This window comes from Platalea leucorodia, assembly GCF_965183815.1.
Source record: "Platalea leucorodia genome assembly, chromosome: 5".
Taxonomy (NCBI): Eukaryota; Metazoa; Chordata; class Aves; order Pelecaniformes; family Threskiornithidae; genus Platalea; species Platalea leucorodia.
This window is the reverse complement of record NC_138827.1, coordinates 74,895,416-74,918,875: the sequence shown is the minus strand read 5'-3', so window position 1 is coordinate 74,918,875 and position 23,460 is coordinate 74,895,416. Positions and strand designations below refer to the sequence as shown.

At 39.9% G+C, this 23,460-nt stretch overlaps 1 protein-coding gene across 1 annotated transcript in view; it reads right to left on the bottom strand.

The window, feature by feature from the left end:
* Positions 1 to 5,004: 5,004 nt before the first annotated feature.
* Positions 5,005 to 23,460, bottom strand: part of PDE1A (phosphodiesterase 1A) — a gene marked incomplete at its 3' end in the record, with an annotated part of 45,195 nt that continues 26,739 nt past the window's right edge. The window contains exons 12-13 of the mRNA XM_082314524.1: positions 12,407 to 12,682; positions 5,005 to 5,081 (exon numbers count right to left, since the gene is read on the bottom strand). Of these exons, the coding sequence (XP_082170650.1) occupies positions 5,005 to 5,081; positions 12,407 to 12,682 (353 nt within the window). The remainder of the gene's footprint in view (positions 5,082 to 12,406; positions 12,683 to 23,460) is intronic.

The following is a 23,460-nucleotide window of genomic DNA, read 5'->3' as shown; positions in this document are numbered from 1 at the left end:
TTACTTCAGGTTTGTAATAACAATCTATACAGGATGTTACAAATGCATAAAACTCATCAGTGTTAAAGTTCATATATTACGTAATTTGTCAGAAAAGCATATTTGGTTAAGATATTATTTATCCAAGCTCAGCTAATGGAAAGTTCTCCAACAGTTCTCCAAAAAAAGGCTATAACCAAAGGTCTTGCCTAAACACAAGGAAAGTATTTTGTGCAAAGTTCAGCCCAAACCAGTTAAAATCGCAGTTTTTATAAGATATTTTTCACTTTTATAACTTTGTGGTTATGACTTGTTTCTTTGTTCCCGGGGGACTATTTAGATATTCACAGTTTGATAAAACTTCTGAATGTTTGTCCTGGGCCATGGAAGAGGGGTCTCTGGAGACCCATTAAATAATTAAAGGACCGGGAAAGTAAAATTATCCCAGGGAAGTGGCCTAAATGTTTGCATAGAGTGCTTGACAGAGGACACTTTCTTTTCCTTGTAATATTAAATGCCATTTCCACTCATTTTTCCATACCAGTTTTCAAGGCTGTGATTTTTCAAAGAACGATTTCAAAGTGGGTGCACTCCCATCTCAGAAAAATCTTTCTCTGCTAAACTACTGTAAATTTAAATCTCTTTAAGTTGCTGTTGAAGAATATTAGTCATACTTACATTTTTCTCTTTCTCATGCCATAACTCTAAAGTCTGTTAAAAATATACATTTACATTTATAATATACACTTACCACTGGAGATTTTGATTTATTTGCTAATTTGAAGTTATTTTGGTCACAGTAGTGGCTTGTTTGACTTCTGGCATCTACACAACAGAAGAAGGTCCTTCGTGCATGTACCTAGGATAGCACCTGGGAAAAAGGAACTGCAAAGAATGTGATATAAAGTACTTGTCTTGATTTATTTCCATCACGTACCTTGTTAGGATTTGATACATGTCTAGGTCAATGGGATTCTTTCCATTGGTTTCCAATTTGGGTAGGAAGGGGCCCTGTTTACTCCCTGCTCCACTGAACTTGGCTGCCTAAATTTATACCATGCCATGGGGGTGCCTCTGAAAGTTGTACCCTTCCTGAAGAATTGTTACTAACATGAACAGTCCCAGTGACTCCATCAATACCAACCCATGGTAAGAATTTTTGGGGTTAAAAAATGTTCTATTGGTTATGGTTTTCTTCACATGAAAGCTATTTTAGCAGTAAAGGCTAAGAAGGCAAGACTTGCTTAAAGAAATTGTTTTCAAGAGTGCTATGAGGATGCAAGTGAGCTTCTACGGCAAACCAGCACAGTTCTAGAAAAAGTGTGGAGTCACAAGCAGGTGAAAAGGTTGGAAACAAACATTTATGCTCCATTGCTTTTCAAAGACAACCATATGCAAATGAGCAAACACGCTTCAGGAACACAAATTTGTAACTAACACTCAGGAGCTTCACAATACTTGCCCTCAAATCAAATTTATTTGGGAATATCATCATAGGAAATACAGACAAATACAGCAGAATAAAAACACACAGTTGTAGATTGCCTTGTTGAAAATTAAATAAAAAAATACTGGCTAGATCATAACCCATAACAATATTACATAATATATCTGTCAGATATCTCAAGATAAAAATACAAAATAAAACTCTCGAGGGCTAATCTATAGCTACAGCTCCTCAGTGTGCTCAATGCAGGGGTACATGCCCATAATGCTGTGGGAGAGATGCATATACAAACACCATTTCTTATGGCCCCATGCAGTGTTTTGGTAGCGCAGCCTTACAGGTTTCGGAGAGAAATTATTGTTCAGGGAGAGGCCCTCCCAAGAAGCCATTCTGCCATCCGAGCATGAATTTCATCTAAGCTCAAAGCCTTAACTAACACATGTTGGCTATATCGGTCTTCTCCACCAAAGACAATTTCTCCTCATCCAAACAACACACTAAGCTTTGGGTCATGTCCAGGTAAAATCTTGCTAAGAATAAAAGAAGAAAGAAAGAGAATCAGCTGGCATTAAAGAAAAACTAAGGACTCTTCTTGTATTTCAGTAACATCTACCACCGTGATTAAAACTGAATACAAACAAGCAAACAGGATTATTTATACACAAATCACGTTTCTATATTAATGAATGAGTTCTACAGGCACTGAGTGCCTCCTGTGAGATCAGGAGCTCCTTCTAGTTTCTGCAGTGGGAGACCTTGGTGCCGGGTATTATAATAACAGGACACTGAGAGCCCCACAGGACGCTCCAAGTACTCTGCAGAATCTGTTATAATTTCTGCTTGTATTTCCAGGAGAAAATTCTTGCAGAGTACGTAAATCACGATGGGACAGAGACACAGAGAAAAAAAAAGTCAAGTTCAACTATGGTAGAAGTCTGAAATTAAAAATACAATAAAAACATTACATTCTGATTGCTCCAGACTTTCAGTCTCAATGAACTATAAATTACAATGTTGAAGAACACTCTGTAACAAACAAATACCTAACTGGCCTACTTCTTAAAGATATCAGTCATCTTTTGTTCTTTTCAAATTTGGTGGAAACTGCAGATGCTCAACATATCTGAAATAAGGTCCCAAGTTCTCAGATCTTAAACAGCAAGATTTTCCACTGCCACAGCATATGGCAATTTACAATTAAAAAAAAGTCTGATACGACCATTGTGTTTCTTTTCTTGTCATAATGACAATAAGAAACTGTAAGATGGTTTACATTTTATTGTAAAGGAAAAAAAAAGAGTCCAACATTCCCAAAAAGGATGCAAAAGGTGCACGGAGTGGTCCAGGCTACTAATGATTTGCTCAAACACTAGCAGAGAATATATAAATTCTTAACTCTTAGCAAAAAATATCGATTGCGTTATAACATATATGATACAATTTCATTTGTTAACATTTCATTCGTTAACTGCACTGTACAGAACTTTGTCCATGCTAAATATGAGCCCTGGACCAGATACACAAAACAATTTAAATGCACTTTTTACATTCTATATGCACAAACATTTCTTAAGTTAAAACTATGCACACTACTTATGCATAGCGTGTGTATGGCTTACATATTCAATGACAGGAACTCCACCTTTTGGCATGCCCTTACCCCAGGGCTCGGAGCTCGCACTGTTCCCAGCTCAATTTCGATTGCTCTGCTGTCAGAAAAGAGACAGTCAACAGGTACGCAGGAGTAAGGGTCCCTCAGACTAGGGTGATTGGTTTGTGATTCCTTCTCCAATCGGGACAAAGCGTGCCCTTGTTGAGGTTGAGCCTGATGCCTATTGAGCTCTGGTTAGATCCCTGAAGCAGCAGATGAATAGCACAAAGGTCTCAATAGTCCGTCGGCCTCTGCATAGAGGGAAGTGCCACTGCTCCCACGAGTCCTCTTCAGAGCAGACCATGGCTGATTGTAAAGACTTCTTGGTCAGTGAGGTAATAACCACAGGGTCCAAAAAGAAGAACTGGGAGTGCAGTGACCCAAGCCACCCGAGAGCCTACAAGGCGAAGGGGAGCGTGGAAGTTTCCTGGCAGGTTCCAGCAGAGGGAAATGAGGTTGGCTGCAGCTGCGTGGGACACCTGGGCAAGCCAGGAGGGGTCACGTGCAGCTCGACGGAAGCGGAGATGAAAATGGAGTCTCTTTCTGGGCACAGTTCGGGCTGGAGGGCTCATTCTGAGGTTTCTTGCAGAGGTAACTGCCTGCGTGCTCCGTTTTCACTGCCTCTCAGAGAAAGATGGTCTGGTGTTCTCTTTTAATGAAACAAATGCTAGCAAGGATTTGCCGGATCCATGTTGTCACCTTTGCATTTGAGACAAACTGTGATATAAGGCCTCAGTGTCACCTTCCAGTTCTGTCTGAGAGGCAACACAATATTTTGCTGAAGTGAAGCAATTTTCATGTATTCTTGCAGCTGTGTCTTCCACCCTACAAAACAATAAGCACCAGCTTCATGGTAGGGCTGACACTATTGCTGATGTCTTCTAAAATATTATAGGACTGAGAATGTTTTAATCTTTAATACTGGATGCTATTTAATTAATTTTAAAGAGATATTTCAAATACTGATTTTTTAAACACTAGTTCTCTCCATATGGCAGCCACCACAGTGGGGAAGAATCATCATTCACGCAGGCTGGTCAGGATAACTCTAGAACTTCCCTGTATAGTCAACATATTTTTATTTCCAGATATTTTAAGGAAGCTAACAAGTAGGACTTGAATGTTGCATGCAGCGTGATTGCATGAACAAGTAGCTATAACAATGTTTCCTTTTGACTTTCCATTTCCATTGGAGGCCAGTAGCAGTGACACGTAACGTCAATCCAGTGCAGATGATAAATGTTGTGTTTTCACATGTCTCATGGTTAACTGGAAATATCTGGTGTCAGTGATGCAATAAAGCAAGGTCCAGCTTTGGCTGAAAAAAGTATTTTGGCTAGTTTAAGAAAGCAGAATAGAAGAGGAAATAGCAACAACAAATACAACTGAAATCTTGCGAGTTTTTAAGCGCCTTGAGTTACCAGCTCAGGGTTTTACGTTTTACACTTTTGATCATTTTGTCCAATCACTCTCCACAAAAACAGGATGATCCAAGAACAAGTTGACAAATAACAGCCTCTGAGAGCACGGGTAGGAACAGCTAGAGTTCTTCTTTTCTCCTGCAACAGAGGTCAAAAGAAAATTCATAAGCAATAGATTTTTAATACCATTACTTCCAGTATTTAATATACTTGAATTGAGGATGGTTTATTGCATAACCATTTAGTCTGACATTAAGGATTCAGAGATGCAAAAGTATTGTTTTTCCCTTCTTTATATTGAGTGGCTTTTAAGGGTACAGAGAAAGTGGGGTGTACCATGTCCCCATTTAAAAATTTTGTAATAAAACCACAACTGGAATAAACAAAGAGGATAATAATAGCAATAAGTGAGTCTTTATGGTGTAAAACTCTCCCCATTATAAGACAGAAATGACAAAATTACCTGTCGTGCCTGAAATGTCAGAAGCTTTTAAGAAATAGCAAATCTAGTTCTGTATCAGTGCTTCTTTCTGCTCAGTAGCTTTTACTATCTCTTCTGACTTCTTACAGTGTTTAGGCTCACCTGAAAGACAAACAAATGTGATTGAGAACCTGAGTGAGGAAGTTAACCAAGTTAAGAGACTCTGCACAGCCCTAGACAGACAGGAACTTTTTCCCCTGACTTTTTGAAGGTTAAAATGGGGTTTCAGGCACTGCTTTCTTTAATTGCTCTCTCACCAGCGCAAGCATAGGATTGAATTAACTAATCATTATGGTTTATCCATAAGGCAAAAGATAGAATGAAAGCAACAGATCACATCATGAAACAAAAATATGAAGACATTTACATGCGTGTTAATAAAGTGAGCTTGGTTTTGCTTTATTTTATCTTCCAGCTTACTGAAAGCCAAAATTCACCCTCTGCAGTGAAGTGCTGTTTAAATCCTCTTTAATGTAGGCTTTCAAATTGGGAGTAAGCTTCTCTCAGATAATGAAAGATGCCAGTGTCAAGTTCTAAGAATTCAATTAATTCAATCAGATAGGAGAAATGACACCGAGTGACACAAGCAGCTTTCAAACTAAGTGATACAACATGAATTACAAACCTCCAGTCATAATATTAAGCTGTTGCTTAAACTATTCCTTCAGTAATTTTGAATGAGTACAGCTGAGGAAATTATAAACTGAAATAGTAGGCCTGGGGAGAATGTAGAAAACTTACAGTGTTATTTACTAACTATATAGGAAATTCTCAGTTTTAACCAGTTGATTGAGTGATCCCAGCAGTGATTAATAATGCTGAACTGAAAATGTGAAAAAGGAAAAGCACAGAAGTCTCGAAGCAGAGAAGATGAGCTGGGAGAAGCATAAAAGCTATTAAAAAAAAATACAGGCAGAGGAAGATTTTTGAAAGACAGAAAACAAAGGAACAAGCAGCTGAAAGGGAAAACTGATGATGTGTGACCTGAAAGGAAAATTGAAAGCCGGCAAGTTGCCATTGAAGAAGAGGCTCTCAGTTTAGAAAAGAGAAATGGAAGAGAGGAAAGGGAGCTCATGAGAATGAGGAAAGAAGAAAATTAACAGCTATGAATTCACCATGGCATCACTGTAAACAAATGAGAATTGCTACTGATTTTACTCTTGTTTCATTGACATGAACAGTGGCAGAGTGAGTGCTGCCCTGTCTGTAATGTGGCCACCAGCAGATGGGCCATATTCCCCCAAGCAGCACTCTTCCCCACCCCTTATTTTACATAAATTTAGTGTAGGTGGAATACAGACAACCAGTTCTCCAAAGGGTTTTAAGGTCTTGAAATTGGACTAACATGAATTAGAACAAGAATTTCTCCAGATCTTTCAGCCCGCAGTTTTTTTTTTGGAGGGATTTAGCAAAATTTTTATTATTATCCATAAAAACAAAAAAGGAGGTGGGGAGGGGTATGAAAGTAAAGTCTGTTGATCTAAATATTTAAATTTTATACTTGACATAGAATGGTTAGTAGAGCTTTAGGAGTGGGATAGGAGTGGTTTCTGAAGGCCTTAAAAAAAAAACTTGGTATGTTTAATTTTCATGAAAACTAAACATTAACTTTTAAACCGTACATAACTTTCTTCCTGTCAATGCATCACGTTTTTTTATGTGATAAACTCTGCCCTATGAATAGTTGCTAATGGCTGTTATCTTATAAACCCTATTCTTTTTATAAACACATCATTTGCTCTTTTAATATAACCTTCCCTCCATCCTCATCCCATGCACAAACACAGATACCTTCCCTTAGTACCATGATCCTGATGTACTGTTACTCTCTTTAGCCATGCAGTGTGCAGAAGGAACGCTAACGAACCACAGCGATCTCTGCCTGCTTTGCATGGATGCACGTGGCTGAGCACCACACGTGGCTGAGCACCACAGGGCCACTGAACGGTCACTAGCATTTGCATGGCATGGATGATTCTTTGATGCCACTTGCATTACCGTAAATCAAAATGGCATGCTGTTGATGTGGATCTGTCCACTGCTATTTAACCTGGTTATCCTCCAGAGGCTTTCAGTTACTGACTTCTGATGACGTTGAATGCTTGGTATAACTCAATGCGACTGGGTAGTCCTCTGCTGTCATATAGTGAAGTTACTGATAATTTGTTTTATCACTGATTTATTATCTCCTTTACTTTTTGATATTAAGGATTAATGTGGCTATCACTGTGAGTGAAAAGTTAAAAGTGCGCCAATTAGCATTTATAAATCATTGAAACATGGAGCTGATTAATTAAACATAAGCAGTTTTTAAAATTAATGTTCTAATTAATAAATCACTCAGGAGAAAACGAAAATCATCACTTAAAAAAAAATCACCTTATAATAGTTCTATTTAACCTTGTAACATTCAATTAAATGAAAGTGAGATGACGGAAAGGACAAAGGTATTGTGGAGGAAAACGACATTCAGTCACAACTTGAGTTCTTGTAATAGCGACCCTCTGGTTCTCCCTTCTCACTGACCAGGACACAGGGCAGAGCTACTCCTGTTAATAAAACATGATAGACTACAGGAACTACACCTAGAAAGACATGTGATACAAGGAGAGGAAAACAGTCCTTTTTTTCTTTATTTAATGGGGAACCCCCTCATCACAGTACATCCAAACATTCAATGACAGTTCCCAAGAATGCAAATAGATCATCTTCCCCTGTGTTTCCCATCTCTAATTCAATCGCTTACTCACAGATGACCGAACTGAGTTCTCTGCTTTTTATAAAGACAGAATATTGACAGCTAAGGTATGAAATTTCAATCTGAATAACTATGTTGCATTTCTTCTTACTTTCTATCTTGCTCTCCCAGCCCCAGCGCCCACAGGTGCTTAATTCTCCACCCCGGGAGTCAGCAAGCACTCTGGACATCACTTTAGCCTTCTACCCCTCCATCCTCAGTACAGAAAGTACTGAGGTAGAAAAATCTAGCATGGACAGTGCTAATAATGTCCTGATAGACATATAGTGCTTCTTAGAACACTCAAATAACTCTGATTTGGGAAGCAGGGAAAAAATGTAAGGTCATGTGTATGCTACCTTCTGCGTGCTTGAAGTGACATTCCATTGAAAATATCTGACCTTGGTTAAGAGTCCTGTCTGGATCCGCTGGCCATCAACAGGGGTGCAAAAGTGAAAAGTGGGGATAATACCCGTGCTATAACTTCCTTCTGTGCCAAGTGCTACTGCATCATACACAACACACTCACTCTTGACCATCTCAAACATCGCTCATACAGAGAAAAAGGAGGGGTGAGTGAGAAGAGAAAACAGAGACTACTGTGCTATTTGTAGTTATGAGGCTTCTACACTCTGCAGCAATGAAAACTCTTGCAAACACACTAAGTATCTACATTTCAACAGCAACAATGACAGTTTAATGCAATTCCCTCCATTTAGAATGATATTAAATCATTTCACCACTGTGGAAAGAGAAATGTGAAAAACTTTAGCCTGAGTTTTCCCTTTGGCATTGAATATTGCAGCTATTCCAATACTAAATGCCTGTATTTCCTTTCTATTCAGTTATCTTTAACGTGGTGGCACGATCTCTGCAGAGGTACTTAAAGCTGCTGCTGAAACCCAATATTAATTCATTTCGTCTCAAAGAGTCAGGATCTGAGTCTCACCATGTGTTTGTAGAAAGTCTGCTGCCCTCGCCCTTGTGCATTACAGTGATGTAAATACCTGCAGTATACGTTTTTAATTGGCAGGCAGAGAAAAAGCCCACTATATATGTAATTTATTTATATCATCTATGACATAGTTGAGAAATTAATATTAGGTCTCCTCTGTGGTTTATTAGAAGCATAAAGTTCTGTGAAAGGGTCAGTGCTGACTTAAAAGATTATGGTATTTAAACAATATATAGATAGATTTCTCACTATATAGTAACATGGCTGGTCCGTCCTTAGGAAAGGAAGTTTTAAGAATATGATGACATAGTCCCTCTGTAAATCATTTCAAAAGACCATAAAATATTCAAAATATTTTTCTATGACATTTAAATATTGGGAAAATAGGGAAAATGCAGGAATGAAATGTTATTAAAGTATAAAACAAACTATTTAATGACATAAAATCAGAATGTAAATAATATCGTGACTGACCAATGAACCCCTACAATGGAAGAAGGCTCAGTGGAGATGGGCAAGGGGGATGTGCCCATCAAGCTCAGGAGATAATGCAAGGGGTGGCTGACCAGAGCTGTTGCAAAGCAAGCTGACAATCTCAACACAAAAGGGAGCAGAGGGTGGCCTTTGGTTTAGATAAGCACTTATATCAGTTGAGTGGATCCACTGACTATATCACAGTTGAGGGGATCAACCGGTGGTGTAGATGTTTCTCCCCAAGTTCGTTAGAAGTGTGTGACTGTCTCCCTGAGTTAGACAGGCCAGCATGGAGGGAGTGAATATGTGGCTCAGCCCAATATAAGAGTATAAAAACTGAACAACTAGCAAAAAAATTTTGAAGAGAGCAATGGGTTTGAACTGGCTTCAACCTGTGTATGCCTTAGTGGTGACACCCAGCATCGTGACAGTGAGCATATTCTAGAGACTGGTAGTGGGACTCACATCGGCATTGTCATTGAGCTGAGTACTGCAATTGCTCTATTCTGCTAAGTGTAACTTACATTTGTACTGTGCTTTCAGTATATTTTGTAGCACCCTGCTAAATCAGAAATGCCATGTAACATCAACTATCTTCACATAGGTAAATTTGATATCAAACATTACATCCTTCATCTGTGGAATATCTAAAAGAACCTGGTCAGAGAGCATTGGACTCTGACATTAATATGCTACAGAAACCAGGCAAAACACTCATCAAGCTCTCCATTTACCTCGATATTTATCTATGCTGGAAAATGAACACAAATAATCACTGAAGGAGATGGATGAGAGTAAATTCAACATACAACAATAGAAATTTCACATAAAATGACAATTAAAAATGCCTTTAAATATCAGATGCCTTTCAAAATAATTAAAAATTCAAAGACCTGTTCAGAACAGAATTTTACAGTGGCTCGGCATGTGTTTGATCAATGGCGTGAGCAGTAGCCTCTACTTTTTACACACTCTCACCAGCAGCTTCTAGTAAAGGAGAGTTTGGAGAAAAATCCTTTCGGTTCCATTTCATTTCCAAAGACATTTATACAGCAGTTTAAGATTTTCAGACATAGGTGTTTAGTTTCAGTACAGAAACCTACTTTTTTATACCAAAACTTTCCATGGCAATCAGCAGCAACTGAGATGTGTGCTGCAAAACCTACAACAGCTCAGATATAAGTTGGGGGATCCCAGTGAGGGAGTATTGGCTCATCGCTCAGCGTCTGGAGTTGACTTAAAAATAATTTGCTGCTTCTCTTACTGTGTGATTAATCACTTGATGCAGGTATGTCTCCTGCTATATCTCTCCTTTTTCCATGACTTGTTATTAGTCCATGGTTTAAGTACCACTGCCTCTTTAGTGATGCAAGAGCTGAGCAATGTCCTCATATGAGCTCTGGCTTTCAATTCAGGACCTTACTAACACTATTTATTTCCACAAAATAATTAAATCAATCTCTTATTTCTATTTCGTTATTTATCTGAACTCTTTTTGAATATTGCCATCTCTAGTGAAGGAACATCCTGGGACTGGTGGAATTCATGTTATTAAACTGTTTTTACCATCTTCAAAAAGAAAAAAAAAAGCTTCCAGATCATGTTTGCCTTTGGAAATACACTATTACAAACTCAACCACTTCTCACCCTTTTCATAAATTTTGCAGTCTGAAGTGTTAAAATACAAGGCATTCTGTAGAAAATTCCCCACCTTAGAAAATGAATGAGATTAGCTTTTTCTAAAATAAGAAACCTCTGTCTTCATAGGAAAGGCAGAATGTAAAGACTGACAAGGCAACAGAGTGCACTGACTGCATGCTGAGTTGCATCTGACCTCTCAAGCAGCATTTTTGTGGGTCAGCCATCTAAAGACCCCCAAGGACAGCTATACCACAACTATGCCTACTGCATAGTTTGAAAGATAAAAGATACAGCTTTTCCCACTGTGTTCCTCATCCAGGAGATAAGAAAGTTTTCTAAGGCACTTAAATTTCAAGTTGGGCTTTAATACAAAAAATGGTGCAAAAAATACACGTCAAAAGACAAAAATGTCAATTATTAGACAACTTCAAATGCTGTGAAATTAATTTTAGTGTAAATATTTTGATTTAGGACCCTAAATTAACCATCTGTTATTTCTGATGCAAAAAACCTGTCAAAAATAAAAGCATGGAGCACTGGAATGGGGAACTCTAGAATAAGTGGGAGTTATCCATAAAAAGCATTTTTGAGAAATATGCCAAGTCATATACTTATGTCTGAGCTAAGCCTTATAGGCACTTCAGTGTTGCTGCTCAGACAACGCCATACTTCTGGCACATTATCGCAAGGCTCACTGTCATAAAAGCATTAATGAGTTTAGCATTTTAATTAGAAGTGAGGAAAAGAAGTGCCATTATATGCCTTGATTCTTACCATAATACCTCAAAGCTTATTCTAACAATAAGCAAATTCAGAAAATAAAATGAAAATGCACAGTGTCTTTCTCTTACTTTGATAACATCTATTCCTATTGCTTGGGCATCTTGCCCTTGGTACTGTCTTACAATCACCAGATACTAAATCACAGTCAGCTTGTGACAAAAAACTTACATTCTAAAAAAATATTCCTACATTGTAGGGATTTTCTGGCTGCTCCGCTTGTCCTGCAAACTACAGTCAGGAGACTGGTGTTTCTGATTAAGAGAACGACACAGTCCCATGCCTACTACAGTTAGCAAATTCCATCCACTTAAAGTTATCTCTAAAATTCACATTACATTTAGTACAAAGGATGTGGTTTACAAAATAACAATCATATTAGGTGCCTAAGCTAAGGGGGGGTGCATTTTAATAGCATAAGAACAATTACCTATTTGAAGAGAAAATGTTATATAGTTCTGTTTTGAAAGTTTACCTCATTCTCCAATAACAAACTGCTATTTAATTGCAAATACGCATCTTGAAATTACTTTAAAGTCATTCTTCCAGTTCAACTAAAGGTCTTGGTATTTTATTTAAAAAATTTTCTACTAGATACCAAACAGCTAATATCAAGAAGATGATATTTGCTTATATCAAACAGTTTTTATTGGATGGTTTTAGGACACTACTGTTTCTACACACGCCTGAAGAAACTGTCTTACGGTGGTGGTTTGTACAACACCTTAGTTTGATATTTTACAGTACTGTCGATGTTTGACAGGGAGATACCAGACACTGCTGCAGCTTCACCCTGGACAGCTTCATTAGATTGACTGGTGCTCTGTGATGAAGCATTACCATTCAGTGGGTCTGTATTCTGTGTTTCTTGCTGGGCATCGGTGAGATCTTTCTGGTTCGGATCAGACTTAGTGCATTTTTCTGAGTTGGATTCATCACTCAGAGGAGTGTCGAAAGAGACTACTTGTAGGACGATGGATCTGGGAGGACAGGTTGTACCATCGCTTCCCTGACTACTCTCATTTTGTATCCTTGTTGTCTCTTCCTGTAACTGTGCATCTGTGGAATTTCTGCTTTGGTCTTTTTCCTGTTCACCAACATTTTTCACAAGTTCTTCTACAAAGAGGGAACAAAATATGTGAATTAGATAAGAAGGATATGCCACAATTGTTTGATTTCAGAGTAGTGACTGATAGAGCTGCACATGGGAACATTGTGAACATTGACTTTCTGCATTAGGTCATGTGCACTGGTGTGTTTAATATGGGTCAGATTCTGCTCCTGATTACACTATTGCAACTGAACCATAGTGGTCCGCTTTCTGGTTTGATCTCTAATTTGTACTTCTGTTTTTGGTCATAGTGCAGAGCAAGGAGCATTGTCAGACACACTGTAAGCTGAAGGATGGGAGCAGGAGGACCCCATGCTGCAGGCACATCCCCCAGCAGTGGTGTTTACCACCACAGGACTAGGAGGAGCAGAGCTCATCGGTTCTGCAACAGAGAAAGGGCATGGAGGGAAGCACTTTGCTGGGAATGGGGGAGGCATCAGAACTGAAGGGAAGCCCCGAAGGAAGTTGGCCTATCCAAAAAGTCCAAAATGTCAGCTAATACGAGCTTCAGCTGGAACAAGTTATAGAGGGTTACATACATGCAATCCAGTACTGCTGCCATTATAGCTAGTGGCACATACCGGATGGGAAGGAAGAAACACGGGGGAAATTGTGCTTCAAGGGATAGCAGTTACAGGAGAAAATAATGTTTGTGGAAGGCTGTATTCCTTGCTCTATTGCAGAGACTTGGAGAACAGTACAAATGAAATGGCCCAGAGTAAAAGGAGACAGAACACAGCAGCACAGAGAGGTGGTACCACGAGGAACTAGAAGATGAAGAAAACAAAGAATGGAAAACTTGCGATGGAGGGTGAAAAGTCTGATAAAAAATAACTTTACCATCCTCATGGAGGGCCTATTTCTCTTGCTTTTAGAATCTCTGTTTCGTAAATTCAGATTTTAGAATTTGTATACTACTATAGAAGATACAAAACACTATCAATTTAAAAAGTGAAAGCATTGCAGTTTGAACACCTCCACAAAATAGCTGCATGATATTGCATAAAATTTCTAACTTGTCTGTGCACCCTGTATTAAGGAAGGAAACCGAGCTCTGAGATATTTATTGAGTTCAACTGGCAGCTCCCAGAAACTCTGGTTGTGAATGACCAGTCCAAATCCAGACCAAAAGTGATTGCATACGACAACTGAAAGATAGCCCAGTCTGTAATCACATTTCTACCACAGTCAGCATTTGGCATCTTCATCACCTCACTTTTCTGAATCCAAAGAAAGTTCCCCCTGAAGTACAATTTGGCCTGTGAAATGGGTCGGAAAGGAACACCTCCAAACCTGATCTGATGTGCAGAAGCATCGAAGAGTTAAATGATTTCCTTTTTTTGTCAGTTCTTATACTTCCTGTCCTACTTTTGAAAAAATCAATAACTTTCAAATTTGAGCAATTTCTAAATTGTTAAGCCAGTTTTTTTACAAACTTTAGAGACCTGCTTGTTTTGGACTCCAAATCTTCTGAAGCTTGGACAGGTACTCTTTTTCTACAGACTTCAATGCAGCTCTTACAAAGAAGTGCTCAGGCTAAAGACATTAAGAAATATGTATCTGCAACTTGAAGCAAATCTGATGTTCAATCCAGATATGTTAATTAAAGCATCTGTCACTCATGGTATAATCTACCTACCTGAGGCTTTTGTCCCAAGAAACTAATTTATGTGCCGTATTTGCCTACATATGGCAGAGCTACAAGCATTTTTCCTTAACTTTATAAAAAAGCCAAGGAAATTCCAAGATAAAATATTTCAGATGCTGTTCAGATGCATCCATAAGTTGAGGAAAGCAAAGCTGAGCTATAATGGCACATAAAACTGTAATGTTAACTTAGCTCACACTACAAAGGGTGGGTTTTTTAACCTGAAAGCTGGTAAGAACAGACAGTATTTTTCTCACAGAATGGTGTTTTAGGACAATGCTAACCAGAATTCAGATTTGTCTTGGTGTAACTGGGTGGCTGACCATTTTATTCTCATACAAGAAGTCTCAGAATATTCATATAGGCAAAACCCACTATTATTTTTTAGTTCATAAAGCTGAATATCTAAGCGTAAAATTGCTTTTCTTCACTCCCTACCAAGCTTAAACTGGCAAATGAAGATTAACAGTTTAACCAGAACAATGCTGATGGCCTGTTCTTAACTTCTGTCCTGCTGGTCTCTTATTTCTATGACTGCCCTTGAGATGATCTCAAGCATGTCTGTTGAAGGATATCTAAAACACAGCCAAACTCTAACTCAGATCTATGCACATCTGGTGGATGTAGCTTTGAAATGGAGTATCTCTGTATCAAGTTACACCTGATAACATACTAGTTAAATGTCATACCTATTGCATTTCAACTGGTGCGATACTATTCATTCCAGAAGTCAGTAGAAAAGAATATGTGAGAAAAGTATGATCTTTTCTAAGTATGAAAAATACTGTGGAATTTTAAAATCTGTGGAGTTAAAACTATTGCTAAACATTAGTCTTTTTATGCTGATAATCATATCTGTGATTACCATTCCATGGTGACAAAATTTCAGTCACTCTCAGTTAAATAAGCTTGAAGAAAAGTATCATGTCCACTTTGGAGGAGTTTGTTCAGGGCAACCAGGAGGAGTGGCTTGTAGTTGTGACCGAGATTGAGAAGCCTCAAGTACAAAATCCTCTATGATGATATCACAACTTTCATTAAGACCCCCAGTCCTTTTTCTTGGTATTAAGTCTCTCATCTGAGGGACATCTGAGTCTATGTTCTGACTTGCTTTGCTCCACTCAGCTTCAATCCCTATGAAATCCACTGCCAAAAAGATGAAAAATACTGGATTCTTATGGTACATCAGCCACTTGTGGAATTTGCTATACGTGCTGGAAAAATAGAGATTTCTGCTTTCCGTAACAGCTAATAATTGTACTCTGTATCATATAGGACCTTTATATTGTATACCATAATTGGCATTGTCTATCATTTCTGCTGTCCTATCACTCTGATGAAACAGAAATATTTAGCAGTCTTTAAAAAAGGCTGAGACTGGGTCAGTGACTTGAATAACTAAAATTCAAGGAAGGCACTGCTAAGTTACTACCACTAGTGTAAGAGAAGCAGAGCAGGCATGATGTTTGATCCCCAGTGCTGGACAGTAAGAATTGTAATAAACACTGCGACAGAGCCTCTGCCTCCATCCAGCCACAAACTGCCAGGACCCTCAGAGAGGAGCAGGCAAGGCTGCTGCCCCTCACCCTGCACTGGGCTGCTCAGAAGAGCAAGTTTCTCCTCCCCTATGGGCACACATTGCCATGGCCAGCTGGAGATGGAAATGGGGTATGTTAAATGAACAGAGTAACTTGGCATTTGCAACACTGACAATATTTAATAAAAGTAAATAGATGAATAAGACAAACGACGTTCTTGGTCCTTTAGAAAACTCCCCTCTTTTGGGGAGGAGGCGGTGTCAGTTAGGCACTGAACAGCTTAAGGATTATCATATCCATTCAGATAAAGGCAAACAGAAGTGTGTTGTGCAGTGCAGTGAACTCGGGGTATGTGTTGCTACTGGTTTTGCTCTCTCTGTTTTAACTTGCAAGTGCCTGGAGCCAGGCCTGTTTACATATTTTCAACTGTTTGGTATTGTTTTCTTTACAAGAACCCAAGTGTTATTCAGCAAAATTTGTGTGAGTTCATCTGTAAAACAAATGGCTTCTCCTAACTGGTCTGTTAGGGGTGAGTCAATCTTATCCCTCTCTTCAGTACTTCTGTGCCATTTCTGAACTCCTGCCTTAAATCACTGCTCTTCATGAGAAGCAACAATGGCATTTGATATGTAAACATGGTAGAAGTGGGGTCTTCCTTCCCTTGTGTTTAGGCTGGGCTGTTGGTAAAATAATTGTAATGCATTGTTTTGTTTGGACAACTGGCAAGAGTTGTGAGGCCATAGCCAAATTTCAGTTGAAAAATTCTGGTACTTAGTAATTTTGCATCTACAGAAAATGTGTTAACTAGTGAAGGTGACTTCTTTCCCCTCCCCTTTTCACCAGACACTACTCTTCTTTCATTAAATTACCTTTTTTTTTTTTGCTTAATAAGTCTCTGAAAATGGAAGCAAGTTCTTTAAGTTTTTTTTCTATTGTGTGCTGGAGTGAATGGGAGCACTGAATTCCTGTCAGCCCAACAAAGGACTAAACTGTCTACGAAATGCTAAAACTGTCACACAGCTCAATCTCTAGCACTGTGCCATAGGACTGTGTGGTCTCCCAAGTGTCACTGCTCTGCTGCTGCAGAAGCTCTGGTGAGTCTGCATTATCAACTACAACAGTTATTTCCACCAGCTCAGCTGCGTTACTGCCTGTGTATGCAGCAACACTTTCAGGACATAGTCTACTAAGTGGTGAGGAAGCCTTTCTACATTTTGGTACTTTCTCTTCTGTATATGTCCATCGACTTTCTTTTCCTGGCCTTTCTGTAATAAGAAACAGAGCATTCAGCTACTATAATCTGCACAGTACAGGGCTTATAAAATACCTTTCTGTCTCCAGCAACTGCACCACTTGAGCACGTACTGACTTAACAAGAATGAAGAGGAAAAACACAAAAGCCATGTGTAAGCAGAACATTTTGAATCAGCTAATGGCAGCGACTGCCACAGTGTTAAACCCCAGTAAAACAAATGTCTGCTGAATCACATTGCTATTTTCATTGGCTGTGTTGAAAATAAGCTACAATAACTTACCCTTACAGAAAGACATAATGACATTGAAGTATTAAGAATTAGTAAGCAACTCAATTAGAGACAAAAGCTGTTCATCTTCAGTAAGAATTAAATTATTTGAGGAATCTGTAATGAAGAATGCTGCTGGATGTTATGGTCTCTCTGTGTATATTACCACAAACTTTGATTTCTAGGCTTGCCTACCTTCTTTTTTACTGGAAAACAAAATTCCACAAAGCAGTGACAAAAGACCAAAACCGGGACAACGTGGGAAGGAAACACACCTTTATAAAAGACATGTTCTCACATCAGCCATTTCAAAGAGAAGAGGAAGGGACCAGCAATAAGCATCAAAACTCTGCAGAAAATGAGAGGACTGATCCTGGTGCCTCTGGGACTCCCAAGTAAGTTTAAAGACATGCCCAAGAGTTCCCAAACAACCGTGATTTTTCCCAACCAACCTGCCATTTTCAAACCCAAGAATACATTGTAGTAACCCACAGAGTTGTTTAGACACTGATTCCTTCCACTTTCAACTCCTCACACAAATTTCATCACAGATATAGGAGTATATAAAACCACTGCAAACCACATAATCCAGTGGCACTTGATGTCACGGCATTACACCGTATAGAGAAAGTAGCAAAGGCTTAATTAGCTATTAAAACTTTTTACTAAAAGATTTGGTTAAAAATAATTTCTGAGTTTATGGATTCCTAGGATGGCTACCTCCACCTTTTACTTCTCTTTTGCTGTTCAGCTGTAAGCACAGGAGCTTGAATGCTGGGGCTTTTGGGACACGGGAAGGGAGGGACATGCTGCTCTGAGCCTACTAGAGGGAAAAGGTGCTTTAAGTCATGTAGTTTGTCACGTGCAGAGGTGGGTCAGCTCTCTGGTGTATACTCCAGGGGATATATAACAGGTTCCATTATCAGGTTCAGTTATGATTCTTTAGTCTGTGATTTACCTGGTACTGCCAATACAAAACATTTCTTGCTACTCTTAGCTCAACCTATTTATTACACTTCCTCAGACCATGGTGAAAAATTCTCCTTCTCCCACTGTTCTTAACACTTTTCTGGATTAGCTCAAAAACTGCTTATGATCTAAATGTTTTAGCACTGCAATTAAAATCGCTGTCACTGGTCCTAGATGGGACTCCTATAGCCCCCTGAATTTATTTTTCTCCAACAGATTAAAACAGTCCATTAGGGTAGATTTCATGTGCCAAACTGTCAGTTGGTTTCTGTGACTGTCACACACGTCCTCCCACCGCCCGCCCTTCCTAGTGGCTGCTAAATCACATTAACGTGCTATCAGATCATCACTCTCAGATTTTCACATTTCAGCAGCTGTTACTGTCTTATTAGTGAGTCTGCAGAGAAAATCTTTCAGACAAAATGGAACTGAACCCTGTGGTTATTGTGACTGCCAGTATGCAGGACTGGAAGTGCCCGAGGGGGGCCTGCAGGTACCACGCAGAGGTCTTTCAGAAGAGACATTTGTTATTCAAAGTTACTGCCCACAGAAAAAAAACAAACAAACAAACAAAAACCAAACACAACCCCCCCCCCCCCCCCCAAACTGCTGATCTCTACTCCAGAGATGCAATAGTTGTCATTTTTTCGTATTTTTACTATCAAAATTAAGCACAGGATAGTGCAAGAGCCTCATTCAGCCTCATATTTTTCATCCTGTCCTAACGCGGTCAGTCATCCCACACATACACCTTTGAGCCGTGCAGCACAGTGCACTGCCAAAAGGTGTTGAGGACGAGGTTTGTCACTGATCACTTTCCATACAAATAATGCAACCTCTGGTCAGGTCCTGCAAGAAGTTAATTCCTCAGAATGGGAACAACAAGTAACACTGCTGTTGTATTATCCTGGAGTTGAACAACGTTAGCATGCTTCAGAGATGGGCCCGTTGGTCTGTATGCTGCATTCCCTTGTGTTATTATATGACCTGAGGTGAGTGTCCTAAGCTGTCTCTGCCTCTTTTTGCTCAACTGTAAAGTTAAGATAATGATACTTATTTATCCCTGCAACTTTGTTTACAATGACGTCTGCTGAACAGATAGTAAGCATGATTACTAGTCCATACTCTTTTACTCTGTTAAGAGTACCTGAGCTTGCCAACCGCTGACCGACTTGATTAGTAAATCTTTAGAACATTTTTATAGAACAAAATAAGCATGAAGGAATAAACTTTGTAGGCATAAGGAATAAACATTGTATTTTTTAAATATTAAATCGTGTTACAATTTCTCTATGTTGTAAGAAGAACTGCATCATGAAGGATCTTACATTATATTTAAATCTTTCCCAACAAGTTGTGTGTTTTTTACAGCTCTTCCAGTAGGTCAATAACTTCCAGACCTTAAAATCCATTTAGCAAATATTTTCTCTAATGAACAACCTCTCAGACTCATCTGAGCATCTTTACTGTCTATTTGCTACAACTACCACAATTGCAAATAGCAGCAGACATCACCACTATGTGCTGAAAAAAGCACAGGATGGAATGGTCTCTTTATCACTGTGTTGAGTTGAACAAAGACAGATTATCTGGTGATTAGGGGTTTGGAATATTAATTAAACATCAAGGCTTTCAAATTAGAATCCCAGATGTTTGATCATTATGGTAATTCCCTGTTAACAGCATTCCCTGAAAGGCCTGAGAAACATTCCTCTAATTCTCCAGTGGTGAAAGGTTGAGGACCCTTAGGCTATCGAGCACTGAGCTCCTCTGCATCAATTATACAAGACATGGTCTTTTTAGCAAAATGGAGCCATCTTATTTAGTGAGCCTTCTGTTAAGAAAGCTCTCAAACAGCTGCCTAGGTAGACAAATGCTTTCCTTACTAACACAGGCCTTTCCAAAACAAAGCGCACTGTTCCTTGCACAAGCTGCTTGCTCTGAATCAAGTCTCAGCAGCAACTACCTTTTCAGGGAGGGGTAGCACCAGCAGCTGGGCCTGCTACATCTCCAGGAAAGCTGCCTCGTCAACAGCACTGTCAGTGTGTCTCTGTCTCCTGTCTCGGTCTCCTGTCTAGGCATAGAAGCCAGACCACCTTCCTCAGCCCTCGCTCACCTCTGGCTGAACCGCCTCTCAACCAGTGCTACCTGCATAGCCTTGTTCTGAAAAGGTGAGAAGCTGGAACAAGTTCAAGTCATGCTCAGGAAATTATATGGATTGTCACCAGTTTCCTTTCTATATTACTTGTGCATGTGTATTACTGTTTTATAGAGACAACTTCTCCTGAGTCTGTGAACTAATCCGGGAACAATGTCTAGTATTTGCGGAGCCCACTGACAAGAATGCAGATGGTTCTTTTAACAGCACAAGTACTGTTTGTCATAGTCAGCTCAGGAAGTGTGTTTGGAGCTCTATGCTAACAGCCAGCCTGCTTACTACCATGGCATACTGCCCTCACGCACGTGACCTTCTCAGTGCACTCAGCTCTGTGGTTTGTCATAAATTATCTAGCTAGGAATAATGACAGCAATAACAAAACTCCTTTCACCTGGCAGTGATTTACCCCTGGTATTTCTTCCCTCTGTATGTGCTCCTACCAACATATGAATAAAACACAACTTCATGCATATGCCCAGAGCAACCTAAAGACTTTTCATCAAGCAATAGAGTCAGAGAAGGTAACAGGAGAGCCAGACAGGACGGAACAAATTACCTGAAGTTCAAAGTCTCAGGTTATTCACTTACAAGTTTAGTCAAACTTGAGTGCAATGTGAAAGGAATTTCCAGTGGAAAGGGGATGTATTTCAATATTTTTCATCCTTTACTAGATGTTAATTTTGCACAGTCTGATTAAGGATTTTCAGCCTTTGCAGGGTGCAGCTTCAGAGCAGATATAATGCTGATCTGGACCAGTTGGGGGAGATTCCTTCTCCCATTATGTGACAAGGAACTTATGTGCTACCTCAGATAGTGCTCTATAGAGGGCTACCTTCACTTAGTGAAAACCTCTTTTCCAGCAGCCCTTGGTGCCCACATACAGGGGAAATGCCCACACATTGCTTCCAAAAAATGAAGCTAAAATACCTTAACTTTCACAAAACCTATATAATCCCCCCCTCCCCCCAGTTTCTATTAAAAAACTTACTAGCTGTGTACTAACAAAATATAAATCTGTACTCAAAAGTATTTGTATTATTCACAAAGTTCCTCCAGATTCTAACCAGGCACTCTGAAGGTCTCCATGCCATGTTCCAGTCAACTGCAGATGTTACTGCAAGTAGTCTCTCTATGGGCACAATTTTCTATAAATCTCTTCCTTGCTCTCACAGAGGTTTTGCAAAACAGATTCAACCACAATCACACAGAGCAGATATTGTTCATCAAGCTCTGGCCTCAACACCAGCTATTTCCACTTACCCATCAGTTTTCCTAATGTACATTCTACTGTAATTCCATAACTCTGTTTGGGAAATACTTAGACATAATTCATTAGTCAAGTTGATGGAAGAAAAGAAGGGCATCCTAGAATATGGACAACTACAATCTCAACAAAGTCCATGAAGTCTTGAACATTAAGTTTTGTTTTTCACAGTAGAAAGCATGCCCAGAGTTTGCTGGATCTTGCTGGGCCTCACATTAATATTGACTGTATAGAGAAACAATTCTTAAATCTCTTGCTGTGAGAAGCTTTGTGTTTTTAATGGTTGTCAGCAGACCAGTAAAACTGGGCTGAATCTATCAGTAATTCATAGAGCACTACAAAGTGCTGGAAATGAAGGGGAAATTATCTTTTTGATAGCACTGTACACCTCCAAAACAATATGCCAAAAAGCTGATGTACCAAAATCAAACTGGTTAGTTAGATCCAACCGGAAACGGCAAACTTCCAAATAGCAAGTTCTTCATTCTTCTATATTGAAGGACTTTGAGGACTTTGCATGTAGGGCTGCTTGGTTTCTGCAGGCTGTAGTTGGGTGGTCTTGGGCAGACTGATGGTCTGCTATTACTACTGATCATCGCAAATGAGCAGCTTTGTCCTTTTGACCAGTCAGTGTTAGCTGGACAATACCAAAAGAGGCAATCATAGAATCATAGAATCATAGAATCGTCAAGGTTGGAAAAGACCCTTAAGATCACCGAGTCCAACCATCAACCTATCACTGCCAAGTCCATCTATACCATGTCTTCAAGCACCGTATCTATCCGTTCTTTAAATACCTCCAGGGATGGAGACTTAACCACTTCCCTGGGCAGCCTGCTCCAATGCTTGACCACCCTCTCGGTGACTAAGTTTTTCCTAATATCCAACCTAAACCTCCCCTGGTGCAGCTTGAGGCCATTTCCTCTCGTTCTATCACTCGTTACTAGGGAGAAGAGACCGACCCCCACCTCGCTACAGCCTCCTTTCAGGTAGTTGTAGAGAGCAATAAGGTCTCCCCTCAGCCTCCTCTTCTCCAGGGTAAACAACCCCAGTTCCCTCAGCCGCTCCTCCTAAGACTTGTGCTCTAGACCCTTCACTAACTTCGTTGCCCTCCTCTGGACACGCTCCAGCACCTCGATGTCCTTCTTGTAGTGAGGGGCCCAAAACTCAACACAGTACTCAAGGTGCGGCCTCACCAGTGCTGAGTACAGGGGCACTATCACCTCCCTGGTCCTGCTGGCCACACTATTCCTGATACAAGCCAGGAGGCCATTGGCCCTCTTGGCCACCTGAGCACACTGCAAGCTCATGTTCAGGCGGCTGTCAACCAACACCCCCAGGTCCTTTTCCACCAGACAGCTCTCCAGCCACTCCTCCCCCAGCCTGTAGCATTGCATGGGGTTGTTGTAACCGAAGTGCAGGACCCAGCACTCAGCCTTGTTGAATCTCATGCAGTTGGCCCCGGCCCATCGATCCAGCCTGTCCAGGTCCCTCTGTAGGGCCTTCCTACCCTCCAGCAGATCGACACTTCCACCCAACTTGGTGTCATCTGCAAACTTACTGAGGGTGCACTCGATCCCCTCATCCAGATCATCAATGAAGATATTGAACAGGACCGGCCCCAACACTGAGCCCTGGGGAACAGCACTTGTGACCGGCCGCCAACTGGATTTGACTCCATTC